Below are 20,318 nucleotides of genomic sequence, written 5' to 3' on the forward strand. Positions count from 1 at the left end.
TAGCCATTCTAACTGGCGTGAGTTGGTATCTCATTGTGGTTTTGCTTTGCATTTCTAATGATCAATGATGTTGAGCTTCTTTACATATGCTTGTTGGTCACATGTATGCCTTCTTTTTAAAAGTGTCTGTGCATGTCATTTGCTCACTTTTTAATGGGTTTTTTTTTCTTGTACATTTGTTTAAGTTCCTTATGGATGCTGGATATTAGACCTTTGTCACATGCATAGTTTGCAAATATTTTCTCCCATTCTGTAGGTTGTCTCTTCACCCTGTTGATAAGTCTCTTTTGCTGTACAGCAGCTCTTTAGTTTAATTTGATCCCATTTGTCAATTTTTGCTTTGGTTGCAATTGCTTTTGGCATCTTCATCATGAAATCTTTGCCCGTTCCTGTGTCCAGAATGGTATTGCCTAGGTTGTCTTCCAGAGTTGTTATAGTTTTGGCTTTTACATTTAAGTATTTAATCCATCTTGACTATTGTAGAAAACAGCATGGTGATTCCTTAGAGACCAAAAGCAGAAAAACCATTTGACCCAGCAATCCCATTACTGGGTATATACCCAAAGGAATATAAATTGTTTTACCATAAAGACACATGCATATATATGGTTCATCACAACACCATTCACAATAGCAAAGACATGGAATCAACTTAAATGCCCATCAATGGTAGACTGGATAAAGAAAATGTGGTACATATATGCTATGGAATACTATGCAGCCATAAAAAAGAATGAGATCATGTCCTTTGCAGGGACATGAATGGAGCTGGAGGCCATTATCCTTAGCAAACTAATACAGGAACAGAAAACCAAATACCACATCATCTCGCTTATAAGTGGGAGCTAAATTATGAAAGCACATGGACACATAGAGGGGAACAACACACACTGGGGCCTATCAGAAGGTGGAGGGTGGGAGGAGGGAGAGGATCAGAAAAAATAACTAGTGGGTACTAGACTTAATTCCTGGGTGATGAAATAAACTGTACAACAAACCCCTGTGACATGAGTTTACCTATATCACAAACCTGCACATGTACCCCTGAACTTAAAAGTTTTTTTTCTTACTTTCTACACCTAGGGAAACATGAACTTTCACTTATATTTTCTTCCAGTCCTAACTTAGTGCATCTACCACCCCCTCTAGAATGTAAGTTACTTGAAGACAAGCACTATTCATCTCTATATTGACAGCATCTGTCTTCATGACACTCAATAAATGATTCAGGATGGATGCAAGGAAATATTAATGGATGCATAATTTCCATCCAGTTAAAGCTGCATCTTCATGGGGAACTGGGTGCTTTTATGAATGAGTCTGAGATTTTCTGTCACTATTGCCATTTCACCATACTCTGGTGAGACAATGTCTCTGCATGGAAAGTGAAGGGATGCATTAAATTCAGTTAAATATGTTGAATCCAAATTGAATCTACAAGCCAAGTAGATTTTAATTACTCTACAAATCTAGAATTGTGTTCTTCAAAACATTGTGAAAATTGTAGCAGAAGATAAAAGACTCGAGTTGTAGAGCCAGTACTTGCACCATCTCATCAGAGTGTGACTTGGGAAGTTCTATTCCCTTCTCTGTTTTCCTAGGTGTAGAATGAGGGGTTCAAACCAGATGAGGCCCACACCTCCCTCTCAATTTGATATCCTAGAAATTGATCACATCCTGTAGAAATGAAACAAGGCTCTTGGCTTGGTGTTAGAAATATGGAGAACTCACTTTAGATTGTGTACTGGAAGTGGGTTTTGAATTTTGTTTTTCAGCCAGGAGAAGTGGATGTGACTGACCGGTGAGTGGGGATACTGGGTTCTGAATTATTCAGCCCAGGTGAGGCAGCCCTTTGCACATTCTTTCTGCGGTTCCACAATCTCCCATCTTTCTGTTCCTCCATTCCTTCATTCTTTCCATTCTACAAGCTTTCTTTGAGGCAGTCCTGGTGCTGGGGATTCATAGAAGAAAGACATGGTCTACTCCAGAAACTCCAGTATCTCCCAGTCTTGCTGGGAGATACAAATAAGTAAATAGACAACAACAGTACAGAGGGGGACACAGGAGGCTGTGGGAGCCAGGAGAGGCCCCAACCCAGGCCAGAGGGTGGAAAGGCTTCCTGGGGGAAGCTACAGTTGGGCTGAACATTAAAGGGTGAGTGAAAATGTTTGTTTGTCTGTTTTTTCTTTAAATATAGAATAATGGTTTATCAGAATCACCTGCAGAGTGTCAGTTCCTTCCTCTCTGACTCCCTCATAATTCTTTCTTATTAGGCTAATTTCCTTCCTTCCTTCCTTCCTTCCTTCCTTCCTTCCTTCCTTCCTTCCTTCCTCTCTGTCCCTCTCCCTCCCTCACTCACTCCCTTCCTTCCTTCCTTCCTTCTTTCCTCCCTTCCCCTCCCTCCCTCCCTCCTTCTTTCCTTCCCTTGCTCCTTCCTTCCTTTTTCTTTCTTCCTTCTTTTTTTAAATTTGTTAACAAAAGAGGACACTATCAACTATTAGCTTCTACTTTGATAGTTGTTAGAATTTTCCACATTGACTTTATTTCTGTCTTTAGCTCCTCCTCTACATCTATGTTTAAACACATTTTCCTCCTTCCTTCCTTCCTTCCTCCCTTCCTTCCTTCCTCCCTTCCTTCCTCCCTTCCTTCCTCCCTCCCCTCCTCCTTCCTCCTCTCCCTTCTCTTTTCCTTTCCTTCCCCTTATGAAAAGAAGTTGACAACATCACAACAGCTCTCCTTAAATAGTTTCGCATCTTTCTTCTAAGAAGGACATTTTCTAACGTATCAGTATCGCACTTAGGAAAATTAACAAATCCATAACATTATCTAAGATCTCAACTTTTATATTACCCAATTATCCTAAAACTGTCCTGTATCACTGTATTTTTATATTATCCCCTTATGTATTTATTTTTCAAATTTAATTTTTAAAAGCAGTGGGTACATGTGCAGGTGTGCTACCAAGATATATTGCATGATGCTAAGATTCAAAGAATGATTCTATTAAAGAATGATACTCATTATATTTGATTATGCTTCTTTAGTCGCTTTTAAGAAAAATAATAGACTTTTTAGTTTTAAGCTGTTTTAGGTTTTCACAAAAAGAGCAGAAAGCATAGAGAGCTCCCATATATCCTTTTTTCCCTGTTCTGTTTTTCTTATTATTAACATCTTGCATTACTCCTCCATCTCTTTTAAATGAGAACGATCCCCTTATCACCACCCAGCTCCAATTTAACTGTTTTTTTTTTTTTTTTTTTTTTTGCGGGGGCAGGGGGTGTAGAGTTCCAGGGGTGACTTGAATGGGCAACTCTATGCATAAATCACTGACCTTAGTCCCTGGTAGCCAGTAAGAATGTGTAGGTGAAGTCAAGGCAAATTCTGCTGAGTCACAGAAGGCATGCAGGCAGGTATCCACTCAGGGCAGCTCGATGGATTGGTTTGTAAAATTGTCAAAGACTCGGCCCCGACCTTAAGCATCAGAGAGAACAGCAAGCAAGCCTTGAGAGCGACCTTGTCTCATAAAAACTGCCATATTGTAAGGAATGTAGGATATTCACTGTGTCTGTTTCCTGACTCTATTCCCCATGTCAGGAGTGGCCAGGCATGGGGACAGCATGGGGACAGATTGCTGCTAATGTCACCTCCTCCTCACTTCTCTGCTTCCTTGGCTATCCTTCCCCCAAACCCCAGCATCCACCTTGCTTTGAACTTCCCTCTCATGTAGGGGTGGGGGAGCTTCCTAAGCCTCAGTTTTCTTGCCTGTGCAATTTAGATATCAGCCCTTGCTTGTCAAGGGTTTTGCAGATTGAATAAGCTAAGAATCAATAGGAGGAATCTTCTGCTTTTGCTTGGAGTGTCTTTCTTGCGCCATCGCCGCCATTGAAATCCTACCCTTCTTCCAAAGCCTGACTCAACCCATCTCGTCAAGAAAGGCTGTGCATGGCCAGGCGTGGATGCTCACGCCCATAATCCTAGCACTTTGGGAGGCTGAGGTGGGCGGATCACTTGGGGTCAGGAGTTGGAGACCAGCCTGGCCAACATGGTGAAACCCCATCTCTACTAAAAATACAAAAATTAGCTGGATGTGGTGGTGGCGAGCACCTGTAATCCCAGCTGCTTGGGAGGCTGAGGCAGGAGAATTGCTTGAACCTGGGAGGTAGAGGTTGCAGTGAGCCGAGATTGTGCCATTGCACTCCAGCCTGGGTGACAAGAATGAAACTCCATCTCAAAAAAAGAAAGGAACGCTGTGCACCCAGGCACCAGTATTGACTGCTGTCTCCCTTGCCAATCTCTTGCTGCATTTATAGTCTGTGCTTCACAATTTCTCTGGAATTTCTTGCATTGCTGACCCTTCTCCATGGTTTTTTTCTAGACTCAACACCTACACTGCTCTCCCCAGGAGGGGAGGGCAGCCCATCTTCTGCTGCTATGTGCTCAAAACATTATAGGTAGACAGACCAGCATGGGAGTCTCAGCTCTGCTCCTTCTCAGCAAGCCCATTTGCCTGTCTTAGCCTCAGCTTCCTCATTTATAAAATGGGACGATAAAGGGCAGTAGAGCAGAGCAGTTGGGAGCCATGGGCCTGGGGTAGGACTCCTTGGTTTAAATCCATGTTCTCCCACTTATTACATGACAAATTACTGATTCTTTCTGAGCCTCAGTTCTGACTTGGGAAGACTGCAATATCTGCTTTAGAGGACTGTTGTGAGCGTAAACTTGAGTAAAGTCTGCAAAGCCTAAAGGCATAATACATGATAACTCTAATGATGTGCTATTTACCTGCACACCACAGTGGCTTAGTAAGTGCCTCCCATTCCCTGCATAATGCATAGTCCTGGGTGCCATGTCAACTTTTGTTACAGACTCTCCGTTGTTATTTTGGACTCAGTTACCAAATATTCAGGTCATCTTCAAAGAGCATCTGGTTTCCCATCTCAGGCCTCACCAGTATTAAAGAACATCAATATGTTTTTAATTTCCTCTTTAATTTCAGGGAGTGGATGAAGAACGGGGGGTGACAGCACACTTTGGGGGATGATTCACGGTGTCATTAAATCTGCACTGAGTTTCCTGTAGCTACAATTGGCCAGGCTCTGACCACACTCAGTCCTGGGAATTATGTTTTGTTTGTTTTGCTGTGTGATTAAGTCTAATAACAGTAAATCCAGCATCTCCTTGACTTGGACTTTCTTGGTTCATTACATCGCAGTGGATTTTGAAAAATATGTACGTGTAGATGTAAGTTCAACTGGCTGAGTTTCCCGTCAGCCTTCTGCCCAGTAGGTGTGTGATGTAGTGGAAGAAGAAGAATGGGATTCAGATCTGGCCCACCAGGGTTCAAATGCAGGCCCTGCCACTTAGCAGTATGGCCTTGAGCAAATGGTTTCTCACCACTGAGCCTCAGTTTCCTCATTTGCAAGATGGGATGATGCCTCTGATTTTGATGCGGTGATGCTTCTTAGCTTGATGAGATGCTGCATACGATACATGCAGATATAGGTGCCTCCTTCTTTGTTCTTCACCGATTTTCATGGAGCATCTGCTTCTGTGGCTGACACTAGAGATAAAATGATGGGGCCCCATTCATAAGATAATCCGAAAGGGGAAGGGGTATGGTCCAAGCAGCAGACACCGTCTCAGACACTAGCTCGTTCTGAGGCTGAACCAACCACTTCAGTCTCCACTTCCCTTCTCTGTGCTGTTCACAGTAGGCTCATACATAGGAATTGTTTACTCTTGAACATCTGTCCTCAATCTGGGGACTTCTCTAGCACTGATGAAAGAGGTCATTAAAAGCAATCAGACAAGGGTTAAGATTTTAAAATTTATGTTATACTGTTATGTCAAAGGATTAACTTTGAGATAAATAAGTAATGTATGGAAGTTTAACTGTAGTGTCTTTTGCCTCATTGGTAGTACTGGGGGTAATGGAGGTAGAAGTGGCTTCCACTCTTAAATACTGAATATGCATATGGCATGCATCATCTCTCATTTCTAACAAGACCCTGGGACCTAGGGCAGTGTCATTCTCACTCTTACACCTGTGCAAGTTCAGGCTTCAAAAGATAACTGGGGGCCCGGGCGCCGTGACTCACGCCTGTAATCCCAACACTTTGGGAGGCCAAGGTGGGTGGATCACTTGAGGTCAGGAGTTGGAGACCATCCTGACCAACATGGTGAAACCCTATCTCTACTAAAAATACAAAAATTAGCCTGGCATGGTGGTGTGCACCTGTAATCCCAGCTACTCGGGAGGCGGAGGCAAGAGAATCACTCGAACCCTGGAGGCAGAGTTTGCAGTGAGCCATGATCGTGCCACTGCTCTCCAGCCTGGGTGATAGAGCAAGACTCCGTCTCAAAAAAAAAAAAAAAAAAAAAAAAAGAAAAGAAAAAATACCTGGCTTGGAATAGACAGAGCTGGGATTTGAACTCAGGTCTCTGCATCTGAAGCTCTTTTTTTGCTTTTAGCCTTGCAGGTTAGAAAGAGTGGCAATTTCAGTATTCCTGAGTTTTCATGTCCTAGTTTACCTAATAAACTTCTATAACTTGAAGCAACCCATACTTACAGCATTTTCATATAAATACCCTTATTCATCAGTTCATTTAATCAGTCCAGTATTTATTGGAACCTAGTATGTGACAAGCACTGGAGCATGATTCATAACTTGAACATACATTTTATTGAGCACCTACTATGTGCCTGAGGACTGGCAATTCACTCATGTATCCAACACATGTTTATGGAGCACCTACAATGTGTTAGGGCCCTGGTGCTTCCCTCACTCACTCAACACAAATTCATTGAGCACCTACTGTGTCCTAAGACATTATTCTGTAGACACTGGTAGCAGTGAATACAATGGATAAAAATCCTGCCCTCATGGAGTTCTTATCTCCACAGCATTGCAAGGCCAATCTAGTTTCCCCCATTTTTCAGCTAAGGAAGCTGAGGGTTAGAGAAGTTAGGCAATGGTCCCCAGGTCACATGGCTAGTGAGTGGTGAAACCAGACTTGGTTGCCAGCTGTGTGTGCTTGCAGAGGTTACTCAGCCTCTCTGTGCCTGGAGGTCATAATCCCTATCTCTCAGGGTGGCTATGAGGGTAGGAGCCATCCGTTTGCTCTCTCCTATATTCCTGGTATCCAGCACAGCACCTGGCGCACAGTAGGTATCTAGTCAGGGGTAGCTGTTGTGACCAATGACTATTTCATCCACTAAGTTGTAGAACCAGCCCCGGCATCTTTGTGGCTGGATGCTTATCCTCTGGCTCTTTCCCATAGCAGGTATACCAGAAGGATATTCCTTTTTGGACAGACTGCAGGGCAGGCAGAAGAAGTCTCCAAGGCTTTTCTGGAGCCTCTCCTTGAAGAGTAACAGTGCCCCTGCCTATCCTGCCTCATAGTGACTCTGAGAGCCTTCTATACATCATCCCTCTCCCTGGCCCAGGCTCTGGGAAGCAGGCACGGTAACATGTTGATTATCTGACATCCCTCCATCATGATGATGGAGAGTTCCATCTGAGCCACACCGACCTGGTCCTGTGAGGACAGCTAGAAAAAAAAAAAAAAAAGACTCTTACTGGTCCCCGGATGAAGTCAGACAGGATGTGTTTGAAGTGTCCAGTGCTGGGACAGGAATGGGGATGATCATCCAGCCTCACTCAGCAGAACTTGGGATCCTTATCCCAAAGCCTACAAAACGGCATCTGAATTCAGATTAAATTCTTCAGTCTCTATACAGAAAGAAGTGGATGCAAGAAACTTTATACCTTGAGAGGTGGTGCAGACAGGAAGTAGAAAAAGCACTTGCAGAGATGTAGGTGGATTTCTGCATGGGAAAGCCAGGAAGAAGCACTTGGCCGTGCTTCTTGCCCTCTCTTCCTTGTCTCTCCTCACTCGACCCCTACTGCTCCTCTCCAGCCCCCCAGGAGTCTACACTATGTGGCTTGTATTCCTGTTTTAAGCTCACCAGCTGAGGTTTCAAAGGCACCAGACCATTTCAGAAAGGTAGGACTCAGCTCACTCCAATCTCAAGACATCAGACCCCATGACAGCCAGGCTAGGCCTGAGTGGCTGTGCTGGGACATCTTGGCTTCCATGCCTTGTAGAAGGCATTGCTCCTCAAGGGCCCCAGGGAAGGCGAGTGGATCTTGCCCTGTGCCAGCATAGCTGGGAACCTTCCTGGCTTGGGCCCAGCAAACCTATGGCCTCTGTACCTGATTGCCAGCACTCACAGACTGTGACCTCCAGATCCCCATTTCTGGGCAGCTGGCTGCTTCGCCATGGACCCCAGCCTATCTCGCCTTTTTGTTAAAGCCAAGATGGCAGATCCTTAGTTGCTGGCCTGAAAGGCCTCTGCAATGTTCCCGTCTCTCCTTCTTGCATTTGCCTAAGTCTCCTTCCTTCTTCTCCATCACCACCGCCCTTCTGGGTCTCCTTCCTCTTTCTCTCCATCTCATTTCAACTTCTTTCCTGTTTAAACTGCCTCCTCTTCTTTCATGCTCTAGCCTTCCTTCTCTTCTGCCCACATTTCTTTGCCCTCCCTCCACTTTTCTTATCCTGACTACCTCTTCTTTCTCATCTACCTTGATTGAATTCGACAGCATTTGCTGAGCATCTACTACATACTGGGCTCAGTGCCAGTTCCGGAGGTGCAGAAATGAGAGTCAGCAAGACACTGTCAGTTCAGACTTGTGGTCTGTGATTCTCCTTCCTCCTACTTTTATGCCTTTTTTCCCCCTTATGTTTTTGGCTCATCTTCCTCCTCCCTCCTCCTCCTCCTCCTCCTCTTCCTCTTCCTCCTCCCTCCTCCTCCTCCTCCTCCTCCTCTTCCTCTTCCTCCTCCCTCCTCCTCTTCCTCCTCCTGGGACTTCTTCACCCTCCGTTTTCATGCCCTGCCCTGGTGTCCGCAGCCAGCAGTGGCAGTGGGAGCTAGGGTGAGCAGGATGGCAGAGTCCCGGGAGATTCAGTGACAGGAGCCCTCAATGTTGCCCTCCTCAGGTGGCAGGTGGTGGATGAGACAGAGCATCCAAGACACTCATTCATCACACCCGCCTCCTTTCAGGGCCAGGACAGGATGGAAATGACTTTTGTCAGTTCTGCGGCAGCCCACTGCCCCTGGCAGCTCCAAGCTGTTTATTAATAAAAAGTAAAGAAGAAAAAAAATACAGGCGTGTGAATGCCATCTTGCTGTGTATTCGAGGAGGGATTCCAAAGCAATGAAGTTGACAAATATACCTTCAGGGAATCACAAAAGAGCCCTCCATCTCCTCTTCCAGCCCATGTCCAGCTATGTTGGGAACAGACAAGAAATAGGAAAGGAGGGAGCTGCTCTGAGCAAACGTGTGGCTTTTGTTTTAGCACATAGGAACCAACCTTTCTTCTTACGGTGAGACAGAAGGTCACTTGCCCATTCATTCTTCTGTGCATCCCTCTTTGAACTTCAGTTGAGGCTTTTATTGAGTCCAGTGTGGGGTTGGGTTCTGGAGATTCAGAAATTAAATAATAGTAATATTGATTGCCTTTAATTATTAATGATTAATAACCATTTATTATTGGCTATAAATTATTCATCATAACCACTAACCATTATTTGGGTAATTAGGTGCCAGAGACAGTATCAAGGGCGTTTCTTTCACTGTCCCAGCTGCCCCAGGAGGAAGGCACCATGACTAGGGGTCGGGGAGTAGAAGGAGTACTCCAGGTAGAACCACTCCTGCAAGACCCAGAAGCAGGGAGGGCTTGGCCTATCCCAGGAGACCAGCGTCCTGGAGCAGGGTGAGCAAGAGGGCAGGAATAGCAAGCCTGATCACACAGGAGAAGGATTGAGGGTGATGGTCAGAGAGAGAAAGGAGGTAGCTCCTCCACATTGCCACCTTGACACCCAGGTCTTACCGTCACCAGACCGCTGCTGTAACCCTCCTCCACCCATCTGACATAGGGAGTAAGGAGAGGCAGATGATCACAGCCAGCTCTGTGTCTTGTCCTCATGAAGCCCTTTAGCCGGGCCCATCATTGCCATGGCGATCTCACACAGGCCCCCAGCCTGGGGAGCTCTTGCCAGACCTGGAGGAGATAGGTTTGTGGGATCACTGAAGCTCTGTCCTCAGGGGCGCTCAGGAAGGCAGGGTCTAGGTGCCTGTCTCAGTCTCTTCTGGCTGCTATAACAAGAACACCATAGACTGGGTGGCTTATAAACAACAGAAATGTATTTCTCACAGTTCTAGAGGCTGGGAAATCTAAGATCAAGGTGCTAGCAGTTACATTTGTTGTCTGATTCATAGATGGCCATCTCACTGTGTCATCACACAGTGGAAGGGGTGAGGGAGCCCTCTGGGGCCTCTTTTATAAGGGCACTAATCTCATTTACAAGGGCTCCACCCTGGTGACCTAATCACCTCCCAAAAGCCCCACCTCCTAATATCATCATATTGAGGATTAGGTGTCAACATATTAATTTTCGGGGGAGACAAACATTGAGTCTATTTCAGCCCCCACCTATTTCCCTGGGAAAGACACTGCTCTCCTACCCCAGCCATTCCCTCCTGTGCCTTCCATGGCCATCACCTCAAGGGAGCTTTGGGTTGGCTTCCTTCCCAGATTCAAAAGCCCATTGGGTCATTGTGGTCAGTTCTATTTCTCCTAAACTGTCCTGTGTGATCAGGAGTGGAAGTGGTGTTACCCAACTGGGTAAGCAAGAAGTCTTCCTCAAAGTCTTGTAGCAGAATCTCAGTCACCCTTTATACATAGAGTTCCGAATCCTACAATCGTCCTGATTGTTACAGTTCCAGCAGCAAAGCACTCAGAGGCAGGGACCCCATGATTGGAAACCCGTGTGTGCATCGCCCTCAGCATCTCTTCAGGCCTGAGCCCACAGTGGCTTTATCTGCAGTGCCAACACTCTGACATTTGGCAACTTTTTTACTTTTTCAAAAAATAAATTATAACTTTGGTGTGGGGAGGGAATGGGGTCGTTTCTCTTAGAGGACAAATAGATTTTATTTATTAAAGGAAAGGTTGATGGACTCCAGTCTCTCTCCTTTGAATGATGCCATTTATTTTACAGTCTATAATTTGGTCCCACTGTGAGTCTCCTACTTTTCAGAGGCAAAGTGTTTTTGGCGCTGCTGCCACAAACTCCCTCTGCATAAAAGCCACGTCTGGTGTAGTCCCAGAATAGAAACCGTCTGTCCTCTTGTGTATAGTCTTGGTTTTAAGTTGATTTCATGTGAATCTTTCCCTTTTGGGGGAAAAAGATTTTACCTACACCGTCACCCCATGAAACAATCAGGGATGTCATGGGGTATCCCGTGGAGACACATATTTGGGTCTTGACTCTCAGAAGCCCCACTTGGTGGGACTGTCCTCTAGGCTTGGCCCCAAATAAACAAACAGCCCACTGCATGTCCCCTTCCGGTCTTGAAGAAGCAAACTACTTATTTCACAGTAAGCTCTGGGATGATAGGTCCTATCATGTCAGATATGATGCCTCATAAATCTAATTCATCCGTCCTAGCTGCAGTTTTAATCTACTCAAATGTACTTAGCTGGGTTTAATTATAGATAGAAATTGCATTCGGAAAGCAACAAGAAATCATTTACATGGCTTGAATTTGCACATTAAATCATATGGTTCATTTGAGAGTGCGGTAGGGATGGTATTTCCAAAGAAAAATAATATTAGTGCCTGTGCTTAGGGGCTCTCACACCGATTGCACAAATTGTATGAATTGCACAATTTCTACAGACTGCATTTTTCTTGGCACAGGATAAACGAAGAGGCTGGGGACACTGAGAGGACCCAGTCGGCACTGGCACTAAGCAGAGCCCGGTCCACCGATGTCCGCAGCAAGACCTCGGGAGACAAGCCTGTTTCTCCCCACTTTGTCCGCCGGCAAAAGTACTGTCATTTTGGGGACGGCGAAGGGCTTGCCGTCCAGAAAAAGTCCACAGAGAGATTAGAACCTGCTTCCTCTCGCCTGGCTTCTCGGAGTACAAATACATCCCCGCTGTCGAGGGAAAAGCTGCCCAGTCCTTCAGCGGCCCTCTCGGAGTTCGTGGAAGGGCTCCGGAGGAAGAGAGCCCAGAGAGGCCAGGGGTCCACGCTGGGCCTAGAGGACTGGCCCACTCTCCCCATTTACCAGACGACTGGGGCCTCCACACTAAGGAGGGGCAGGGCTGGCAGTGACGAGGGAAACCTCTCGCTGAGGGTTGGGGCAAAGTCACCCCTGGAAATCGAAGGGGCCGCTGGTGGTCTCTTGAGGTCCACCAGCCTCAAATGCATCTCTTCAGACGGTGTTGGGGGCACAACCCTACTCCCCGAAAAGGCGAAAACCCGATTCAGTTCCTGCGAGTCCCTCTTAGAATCCAGACCGAGCATGGGGAGAAAACTGAGCTCTCCGACCACACCCAGGCACACGCTGTTGTCGCCCACACTGCGTCCTCGGAGGCGGTGTCTGGAGTCCTCTGTGGACGATGCGGGCTGTCCAGACCTTGGAAAGGAGCCGCTTGTTTTCCAGAACCGCCAGTTTGCCCACCTGATGGAGGAACCTCTAGGCAGTGACCCATTCAGCTGGAAACTCCCAAGCCTCGACTACGAACGCAAGACCAAAGTGGACTTCGATGACTTCCTCCCAGCTATCCGGAAGCCCCAGACGCCTACATCCTTGGCTGGAGCAGCCAAAGGTGGGCAAGACGGTTCACAGCGTTCAAGCATCCACTTTGAAACGGAAGAGGCTAACCGTTCCTTTCTCTCGGGGATCAAGACCATTTTGAAGAAGAGCCCGGAGCCCAAGGAGGATCCTGCTCACCTGTCCGACTCGTCCTCATCCTCCAGCTCCATCGTGTCCTTCAAAAGTGCTGACAGCATCAAAAGTCGACCAGGAATCCCACGACTTGCGGGTGACGGTGGCGAGCGAACGTCCCCCGAGCAGAGAGAGCCAGCGATGGGGAGGAAACACGACGATGTTGCGAGCATAATGAAAAAATATCTCCAGAAGTAGGAACCAGTTCAGGTAAAAGCAACAGGCTGGGGCTATTCTTGGGGGAATGAGAGTTCACCTTGCAGCCTTGGGGAGAGCAGGTGCCACTACTGTCCTTAATGCCACAACCAATTTCTCTAGAGACCAAGATTTTTAGAGGTTTTAGCTGAAGTCATGTGTTGATGGATGCAAAGCTTTTCAGAAGCCCTCTGCTGGGTACCTCTACTTCCTTGTACGTTGAAATGCAGACACATCAGAAAGTAAGAGGTTCCTGTGGGATGACGCTAAAGAAGGTGCTGGATGTGGCTGGGCACGGTGGCTCACGCCTGTAATCCCAGCATTTTGGGAGGCCAAGGCGGGTGGATCACCTAAGGTCAGGAGTTTGAGACCAGACTGGCCAACAGGGTGAAACCTCGTCTCTACTAAAAATACAAAAAATTAGCCGGGTGTCTTGACGGGCGCCTGTAATCCCAGCTACTCAGGAGGCTGAGGCAGGACAATCGCTTGAACCAGGGAGGCAGAGGTTGCAGTGAGCTGAGGGTGCCACCACTGCACTCCAGCCTGGGAAACAAGAGCAAAACTCTGTCTCAGGAAAAAAAAAAAAAAAAAAAAGGTGCCAGATGTTTAAAGTTACCTCACCCTACTGTCATTTTCTTTTCTTAACGTCATTCCACCTGGGTTTGAAGGAGCTGTGATGGTGTTCTGTCCACATAATGACAGAAGATCCGTGGTGGGATCACAGACATGCAAAGGGCCAAGTTGGAAGAGACCTTCAGAATAGTGGAGTCCACTTGCATTGCATATGGAGAGAAACTGAGGCCCTAGGTTCAGGGGGGAGGGAACAAGTAAAAAAAATAACAGAGCAACAATGCAGGAGAAGTAACTACTTGCTGCCCTTCCTCCCTCTCCTAGCACTCATCCTGCCACTCATCTGGAGTCAAGGTAAGAAGAGGAATTCAGGCCGGGTGCGGTGGCTCATGCCTGTAATCCCAGCACTTTGGGAGGCCGAGGCGGGCGGATCACGAGGTCAGGAGATTGAGACCATCCTGGCTAACACAGTGAAACCCCGTCTCCACTAAAAAAAAATAGCAGAGCGTGGTAGCGGGTGCCTGTAGTCCCAGCTACTTAGGGAGGCTAAGGCAGGAAAATGGCATGAACCCGGGAGGTGGAGCTTGCAATGAGCCAAGATCTCACCACTGCACTCCAGCCTGGGCGACAGAGCGAGACTCTGTCTCAAAAAAAAAAAAAAAAAAAAAAAAAAAAAAAAAAAAATTCATTGCTAACCAAGGCTTACATTTATTGAGAGGACACATCAGACAGTCATTTAGTACTCCTGATATCCCCAAGCAGTGGTGAATGTTATTTATTCCCATTTACCAGGTTGACAGACTGAGTATCAGAAAGATTAAAGTCACTTATACAGAATCACCAGGGCATAATTGGGTTTCCAGCTCTAGAATCCCTACATTTATCTTTAAAAGTTGTCCCTAGGGACACATTCCAGGCATCTTCATGAGTGAAATTAGAGCTGTCTGATAGCCTATGAGCCTTCGTAAATCTCCCAGTCACTGAATCTCAGAACTCGCTGCAGCTCAAGGCTCTGATGGTCCAGCGACTGCACATGGCTCTCAGGGTGCACCTGCTGCAACCCCCAGGCCTCCTTGACCCAAATGAGGCACACATCCTCTATTTCTTCGAGAGACAGCCTCAGCCCATCAAAAAGCCATTGCCCCTTCCGCGGAGACAGGTTTGGACTATATCAGAGCAAACTAATTTGACTTAACATGGCCTTCTCTCTGCTCTCAATTACCGAGTAAAGATCTGATATTCATTTACATTATTATGCTCTCGGGGACACAGAAAGCAGTTTCAAAGGCCAAGTAAAGGGCACACATCCATGAGGGGAACAGTCCTTAGCAGAAGTCATCACAGAACATCTTGTCTCTGCCATTCCGTTTTAAACTCAAGTCCCCCTTCCCTACCCTGAGCAAGGTTCTTCCCCAAGGATGCTAGTTTTTCAGCTATACAATGCAACACCTCCAACGATGCAAATGCATGGTGGGCTTTGGAACCAAGCAAGACCCCCCAAAGCTCAGTTCTGCCCTGTAACTAGCCATTGGACCCTAGGCAAATGATACAGTCTCACCAAGCCCCTGTGTCCTCAGTTGGAAAACAGGGGTAAGAATACCAACTACCTAAAGTAACGCTGTGGATTTCATGAGAATATGAGAGATTCCTGGAATAGAGCATGGCACCCCGTGGATGCAGTAAATGCCAGGTTACTTTGGAATTTTTGGACCTTTGGGAAATCTATCCCAACTTTTTCTCCTTCTGTCACCTACACTCTGCCATCCCTTTCTGTGGAGTTGCTACAGTAACGCCACCTGGGTATACAGAATTCCAGGCCCTCCACCCCATTCATTGTCTCTATCAAAATGTACCCATCTTCCTGGCCAGGCACAGTGGCTCATGCCCATAATCCCAGTTCTTTGGGAGGCTGAGGCAGGAGGATCACTTGAGGCCAGGAGTTTGAGACCAGCCTGGGCAACATAATGAGACCCCACCTCTACAAGAAATACAAAATAAAAAATTAGCTGGGTGTAGTGACATGCACCTGTAATCCTAGCTACTTGGGAGGCTGAAGCAGGAAGATCACTTGAACCCGGGAGCTGGAGGCTGCAGTGAGCTATGATTGCACCACTGCACACTAGCCTGAGTGACAAAGTGAGACCCTGCCTCCAGAAAAAGAAAAACCTTACCCATCCTTTGTCCCATTCATCAACTCTGACCTATGTTTGCTTCCAGCCTCCTTGAAGCTGCCCTTGAAGACTTCCCGACTCGGCAATAACTTGGAGACAGAGAGACTGGCCAGGCCTCCCCGGTGGCCAGAGCCAGCCAGCATGGCCACCCTCAAGAGGCGAGATGAGCCCACAGAGGCATATCCTGCGGGGATGCTGGGCTCCCAGTGTGGTTGGCCTGAACAAAATAAAGTGTTGACTCCTGGGCATCTGTGCCTTCTCTATGGCCTTGCTACCTGGGATTCCAGAGTGTTGATGGGGTGCAGATAGGGGTAGGACTGTTAGAAAGAATAGAACCAACCCAAACTGTGTGTAGTTTGGGGTATATACTTCTATTTCTCTTCCTACATGTCTACATGCCATGACCTTCCTCCTCCTCTTCACTTGGCCAGTTTCAGCTCACTTCCTCCAGGAAGTCTTTCCTGATATATCAAACTGAAACAAATGCTCCTCCTCCATGCTCCCTTAATCCCCATGCTTGTCTATTATATTCCTTTGCCAATTCATTTCTCTATCCTGTGTATGTATAAGTGTGTACAAGCATTCAAGAAACTGATGAATGATGAATGAATGAATGAGCCAAAGAACAAATAAATGAGCCCACACACCCTGAATGCATGCGACACACTGATATATATGCATCCTACAAATGTGCACCCACATCAACATTCAAGAACCTTGAATTTATTCCCTTTTTACCAAGGCGAAGCTAGCATATGTGTGCCCACATTTAGGTAGCAAATGCTGCCTTTATTTAAATTCCCACTAGCATAGACTCCATATCCTACCCCAAATTTGTCTCCATCCCCAGGACCCCTCTGGTGTAGCCAATCATAGCTCCCACCCGTGGGAGGGAATTCCCATTTGGATCACTGCTGTGTTAGTGTTTGCTAGGGCTGCTGTGACAAAGTACCATAGCTGGAGGGTTGAAGTCCAGATTCAAGGTCAGTTGGGTAAATTCCTTCTGAGAGCTGTGAGGGCCTCTCTCCGTAGCTGGTAGATGGCTGTCTTCTCCCTGTATCTCCTCATTTCATCTTCTGTTCATGTCTGTATCCAGATTTCCCCATTTTATATTGGATAGGGTCTGCCCTAATGACCTTATTTTAACTTGGTTACCCTGTAAAGACCCTACCTTTAAATTAAGTCACTTTATGAAGTACTGCGGGTTAGAACTTCAACATTTTTTGAGTGGGGCTGGGGAAGTGGGCACACGATTCAACCCATAATAACTGGTAAGGTCACTCCAAAAAGAGGAGCTCTCATCTCTGATCATCCTCACTAGAGACTCTGGGTAGAAGTGAGGCAAGGGAGGAGGATGGGGCAGGAGGGAAATTCACTGGAGACCTCACCGTCTCTGGAGACCTTCCTGCCTCTCTGATGGAGCACGTTGGTGGAACAGTGGACCCTGTTGTCTCTGATGCAGACACAGTCTCCCACTTAGTGAATCCACCATCCACCTCTTGCCATTCACAGGAGGGCTCTGGGTCACTGGAGAGTGCTGGGACACACGGGGAAAGGAGCCAGGACCTCTGCGGAGTCAGAAGCCCCGGCAAAGAGGAGGCACCACCCAAAAGCTCGCCAACACTTAGGTGTGGGGTGGGAATGGGAGAAGACCCAGGCTCTTGCACGAGGCTCTCCCAAAGGTTTCTGCAGTGAAATCCATCGAGTCATGGAGTCTCAGCCAAGTCACATCCCTTGCTGGGTCTCAGTTTTCTCATCTCAGTAATGGGAACAACAGTTACTAAACTCTAATAAAACCCGGGAAAGGGAAAGTATAGCATACTGTATTAGTTTGCTAGAGATGCTGTAACAAAATTCCACTGCCTGGGTGGCCTAAACAACAGAAATTTATTTCCTCATGTTTCTGGAGGCAGGAAGTCTGAAATCAAGGTGTCAGCAGGGGTGGTTTTTCCTAATGCCTCTGTCCTTGGCTTGTAGATAGTCGCTTTCTTGCTGTGTCTTCACATGGTTTTTCTTCTGTGTGGCTGCACCTCTGGCATCTCTCTCTGTGTCCACATTTTTCTCTTATAAGAACAGCAGTCATATTGAAACAAGGCCTACCCTGATGGCCTGATTTTAATCACCCTGTTTTTTTTTTTTTTGAGATGGGAGTTTCACTCTTGTGGCCCAGGCTGGAGTGCAGTGGTGTGATCTCAGTTCACTGCAACCTCTGCCTCCCGGGTTCAAGCGATTCTCTTGCCTCAGCCTCCTGAGTAGCTGGGATTACAGACATGCACCACCAGGCCCAGCTAATTTTGCATTTTTTTTAGTAGAGACAGGGTTTCTCCATGTTGGTCAGGCTGGTCTTGAACTCCCGACCTCAGGTGATCCACCTGCCTTGGCCTCCCAAAGTGCTGGGATTTTAATCACCCTTTTAAAGGTCCCGTCTCCAAACACTGTCACATTGGAAGGTATGGGGGGTTAGAACTTTAACACATGAGTTTTAGGGGTTCACAATTCAGCCTGTAACACACAATGCAAAAGGAAGTGGTGATTTAATTATTAATTATTATCACTTAATCTATTAATAATTTATCATTTATTATTCATACAGAATAATTTTCATACAGAATGAATATTATTATACAGAATAATTTACTATTCATACAGGATACATATGTCCCAAGCTCCCAGCTTGGTCCACAAACAGAGGTAATTCTGGAAGTCAGGAAGAGATTATCAATGCCGGAGGGAACAGACTCACATTGCCTTCCTGGCATTGATGTTACCTGGGCATTTCAGAGCCTGGAACCTTTGAGTTTCCATGCACTTCTCTTCATGTGCCAGTAATATTATTTATTCAGTCTGTATTTTCTGAGTGCCTTCTAAGTGCCTGGCACCATTCCCCACACCCAAGCTCTAGTGAGCAGGCAGAGTCACCCTGCCTTTCTTCAGGGAATATCTTAGCTGGGGAGACAGACAATAAGCAAGAAAATGAATATACTGTCAGGAGCAAGCTGTACTATGAAGAAAAATAAAGATGAAATTATCTTGTGAGTTCCGTGTTAAAAATTTATAATACGTTTATTTTATGAAGCACATTTTTATAAAAGAAGAAATCAGTCATTATTCTTCAATGATGTGTAAGGGATGCATCCAAAAAGGTTAATTTCAAGTAATAACAGCAAAGTCTTCCTCATTATGCAGCAGTAAACAGAAATCCTGAAGATGCTCATTAAAAGTCAATTTAACATGCTGCAAGTTGACAACCATCCCCATGCCTCTCAAATCCCCCAACCCAACACAGCCTGGAGCAGAAGGTACTTACTCAACTTCATCCTCTTTCTTTTCTTTTCTTTCTGTCTCTTTTTCTCTCTCTCTCTCCCTCTTTTTCTCTCTGTATCTTTTTCTTTCTTTTTCTGTCTCTCCTTCCTTCCTTTCTTTTTCTCTTCCTTCCTTCTTTCTTCTCTTTTTCTTTTTTTGGATGGGGTTTTGCTCTTGTCACCCAGGCTGGAGTGAAATGTGTGATCTTGGCTCTCTGCAACCTCTGCCTCCTGGGTTCAAGCGGTTCTCCTGCCTTAGCCTTCGTAGTAGCTGGGATTACAGGCGCCCGCCACCATGCTTGGATAATTTTTGTATTTTTAGTAGAGACGAGGTTTCACCATGTTGGCCAGGCTTTGAGCCTCTTTCCTACAAGATGACTCCAGAAATTCTGCAGTGGGCCCTGATGTCACATAGGCAGTGTGCTCACCCTTAGCACCCGGCGTAGTAAGCGTCATCCAAGTCTGTGACACTACCACTTCTGCTACCTGGGATATCAACATGGCCTGGCCCCTGGCCTGGGCTTTGCCACTTAGCCCCAGGTCAGAGAGTCTCTCTCTGTGTGACCTCACAGATGTCACTGCTTTCTGACCTCTCCTTCACTCATTTGGAAAATAGGTCTAAACTAGTACCAGCTTCCCAGCATCCTTGTAAGGAATCAAGAGCTCATGAATCAGCCCATTGATTGGCAGATAGCCTGCAGTAAATGGTGGCATCATTGTTCTTTGGTCTCAGAACTGCTCCCTGACGCCTAAGTCTGTGGCTCCAACCATATGGCTGTGCCCTGCTATGGCATCCCTGCCGATGTAACCAAAATTATTTCAAAGGTGAGGATGTTGGTGGTCATGAATCCATGTGGATTAAATGCTCTCCTGCAAATGTTTCCTCTTGCTTTTATACCCTGAGGCCATTTTTAACAGGGCGCCCATGTCTTGAAAGAACCCTAGACCATAAGGACTAGATGAAAGCCTCAAGGTAATTTTACAGGTGGGGAAAATGAGTCTCAGAGAAGAAAGTGAGTTTTCCAAAGGCACTCAATAGCAAAGCTGAGTTTAGAACTCAACATTTATTCATTCAACAAATAGCACCTCATGTCCTGAGCATGGTTGCAGGCACTGTAGATAAAGCTAAGAATGGGATAGGCAAAGGCCCTGTCTTTGTGAAGCTTATGGTTTACTGGGGGGGATAGGTAATATACTTGGAAATACATACATTGGCCATGCCCCTACCACCTGATGTCCCACCAGTAGTCCAGAAGCTACAGGTCATCCTTCTGTGT

At 46.3% G+C, this 20,318-nt stretch overlaps 1 protein-coding gene across 7 annotated transcripts in view; it reads left to right on the forward strand.

The window, feature by feature from the left end:
- The window catches only part of MYO18B (myosin XVIIIB), a 316,003-nt gene that overhangs the window by 273,430 nt on the left and 22,255 nt on the right, over window positions 1–20,318 (forward strand). For 3 of the 7 annotated variants that reach the window (XM_054675970.1, XM_054675974.2, XM_024352592.3), the window contains 2 exons: window positions 11,768–13,013; window positions 15,786–15,987. The exons of 1 other annotated variant lie outside the window; for it this stretch is intronic. In XM_054675970.1, the coding sequence (XP_054531945.1) occupies window positions 11,768–13,001 (1,234 nt within the window). In that variant the 3' untranslated portion in view covers window positions 13,002–13,013; window positions 15,786–15,987. Of the gene's footprint in view, window positions 1–11,767; window positions 13,014–13,666; window positions 13,747–13,892; window positions 13,923–15,785; window positions 15,988–20,318 lie in introns of those variants that run through there. 3 more of the 7 variants (XM_063807774.1, XM_054675973.2, XM_054675972.2) reach the window with 3 other exon arrangements.

Source organism: Pan troglodytes, chromosome 23 (assembly GCF_028858775.2).
Source record: "Pan troglodytes isolate AG18354 chromosome 23, NHGRI_mPanTro3-v2.0_pri, whole genome shotgun sequence".
Lineage (NCBI taxonomy): Eukaryota > Metazoa > Chordata > Mammalia > Primates > Hominidae > Pan > Pan troglodytes.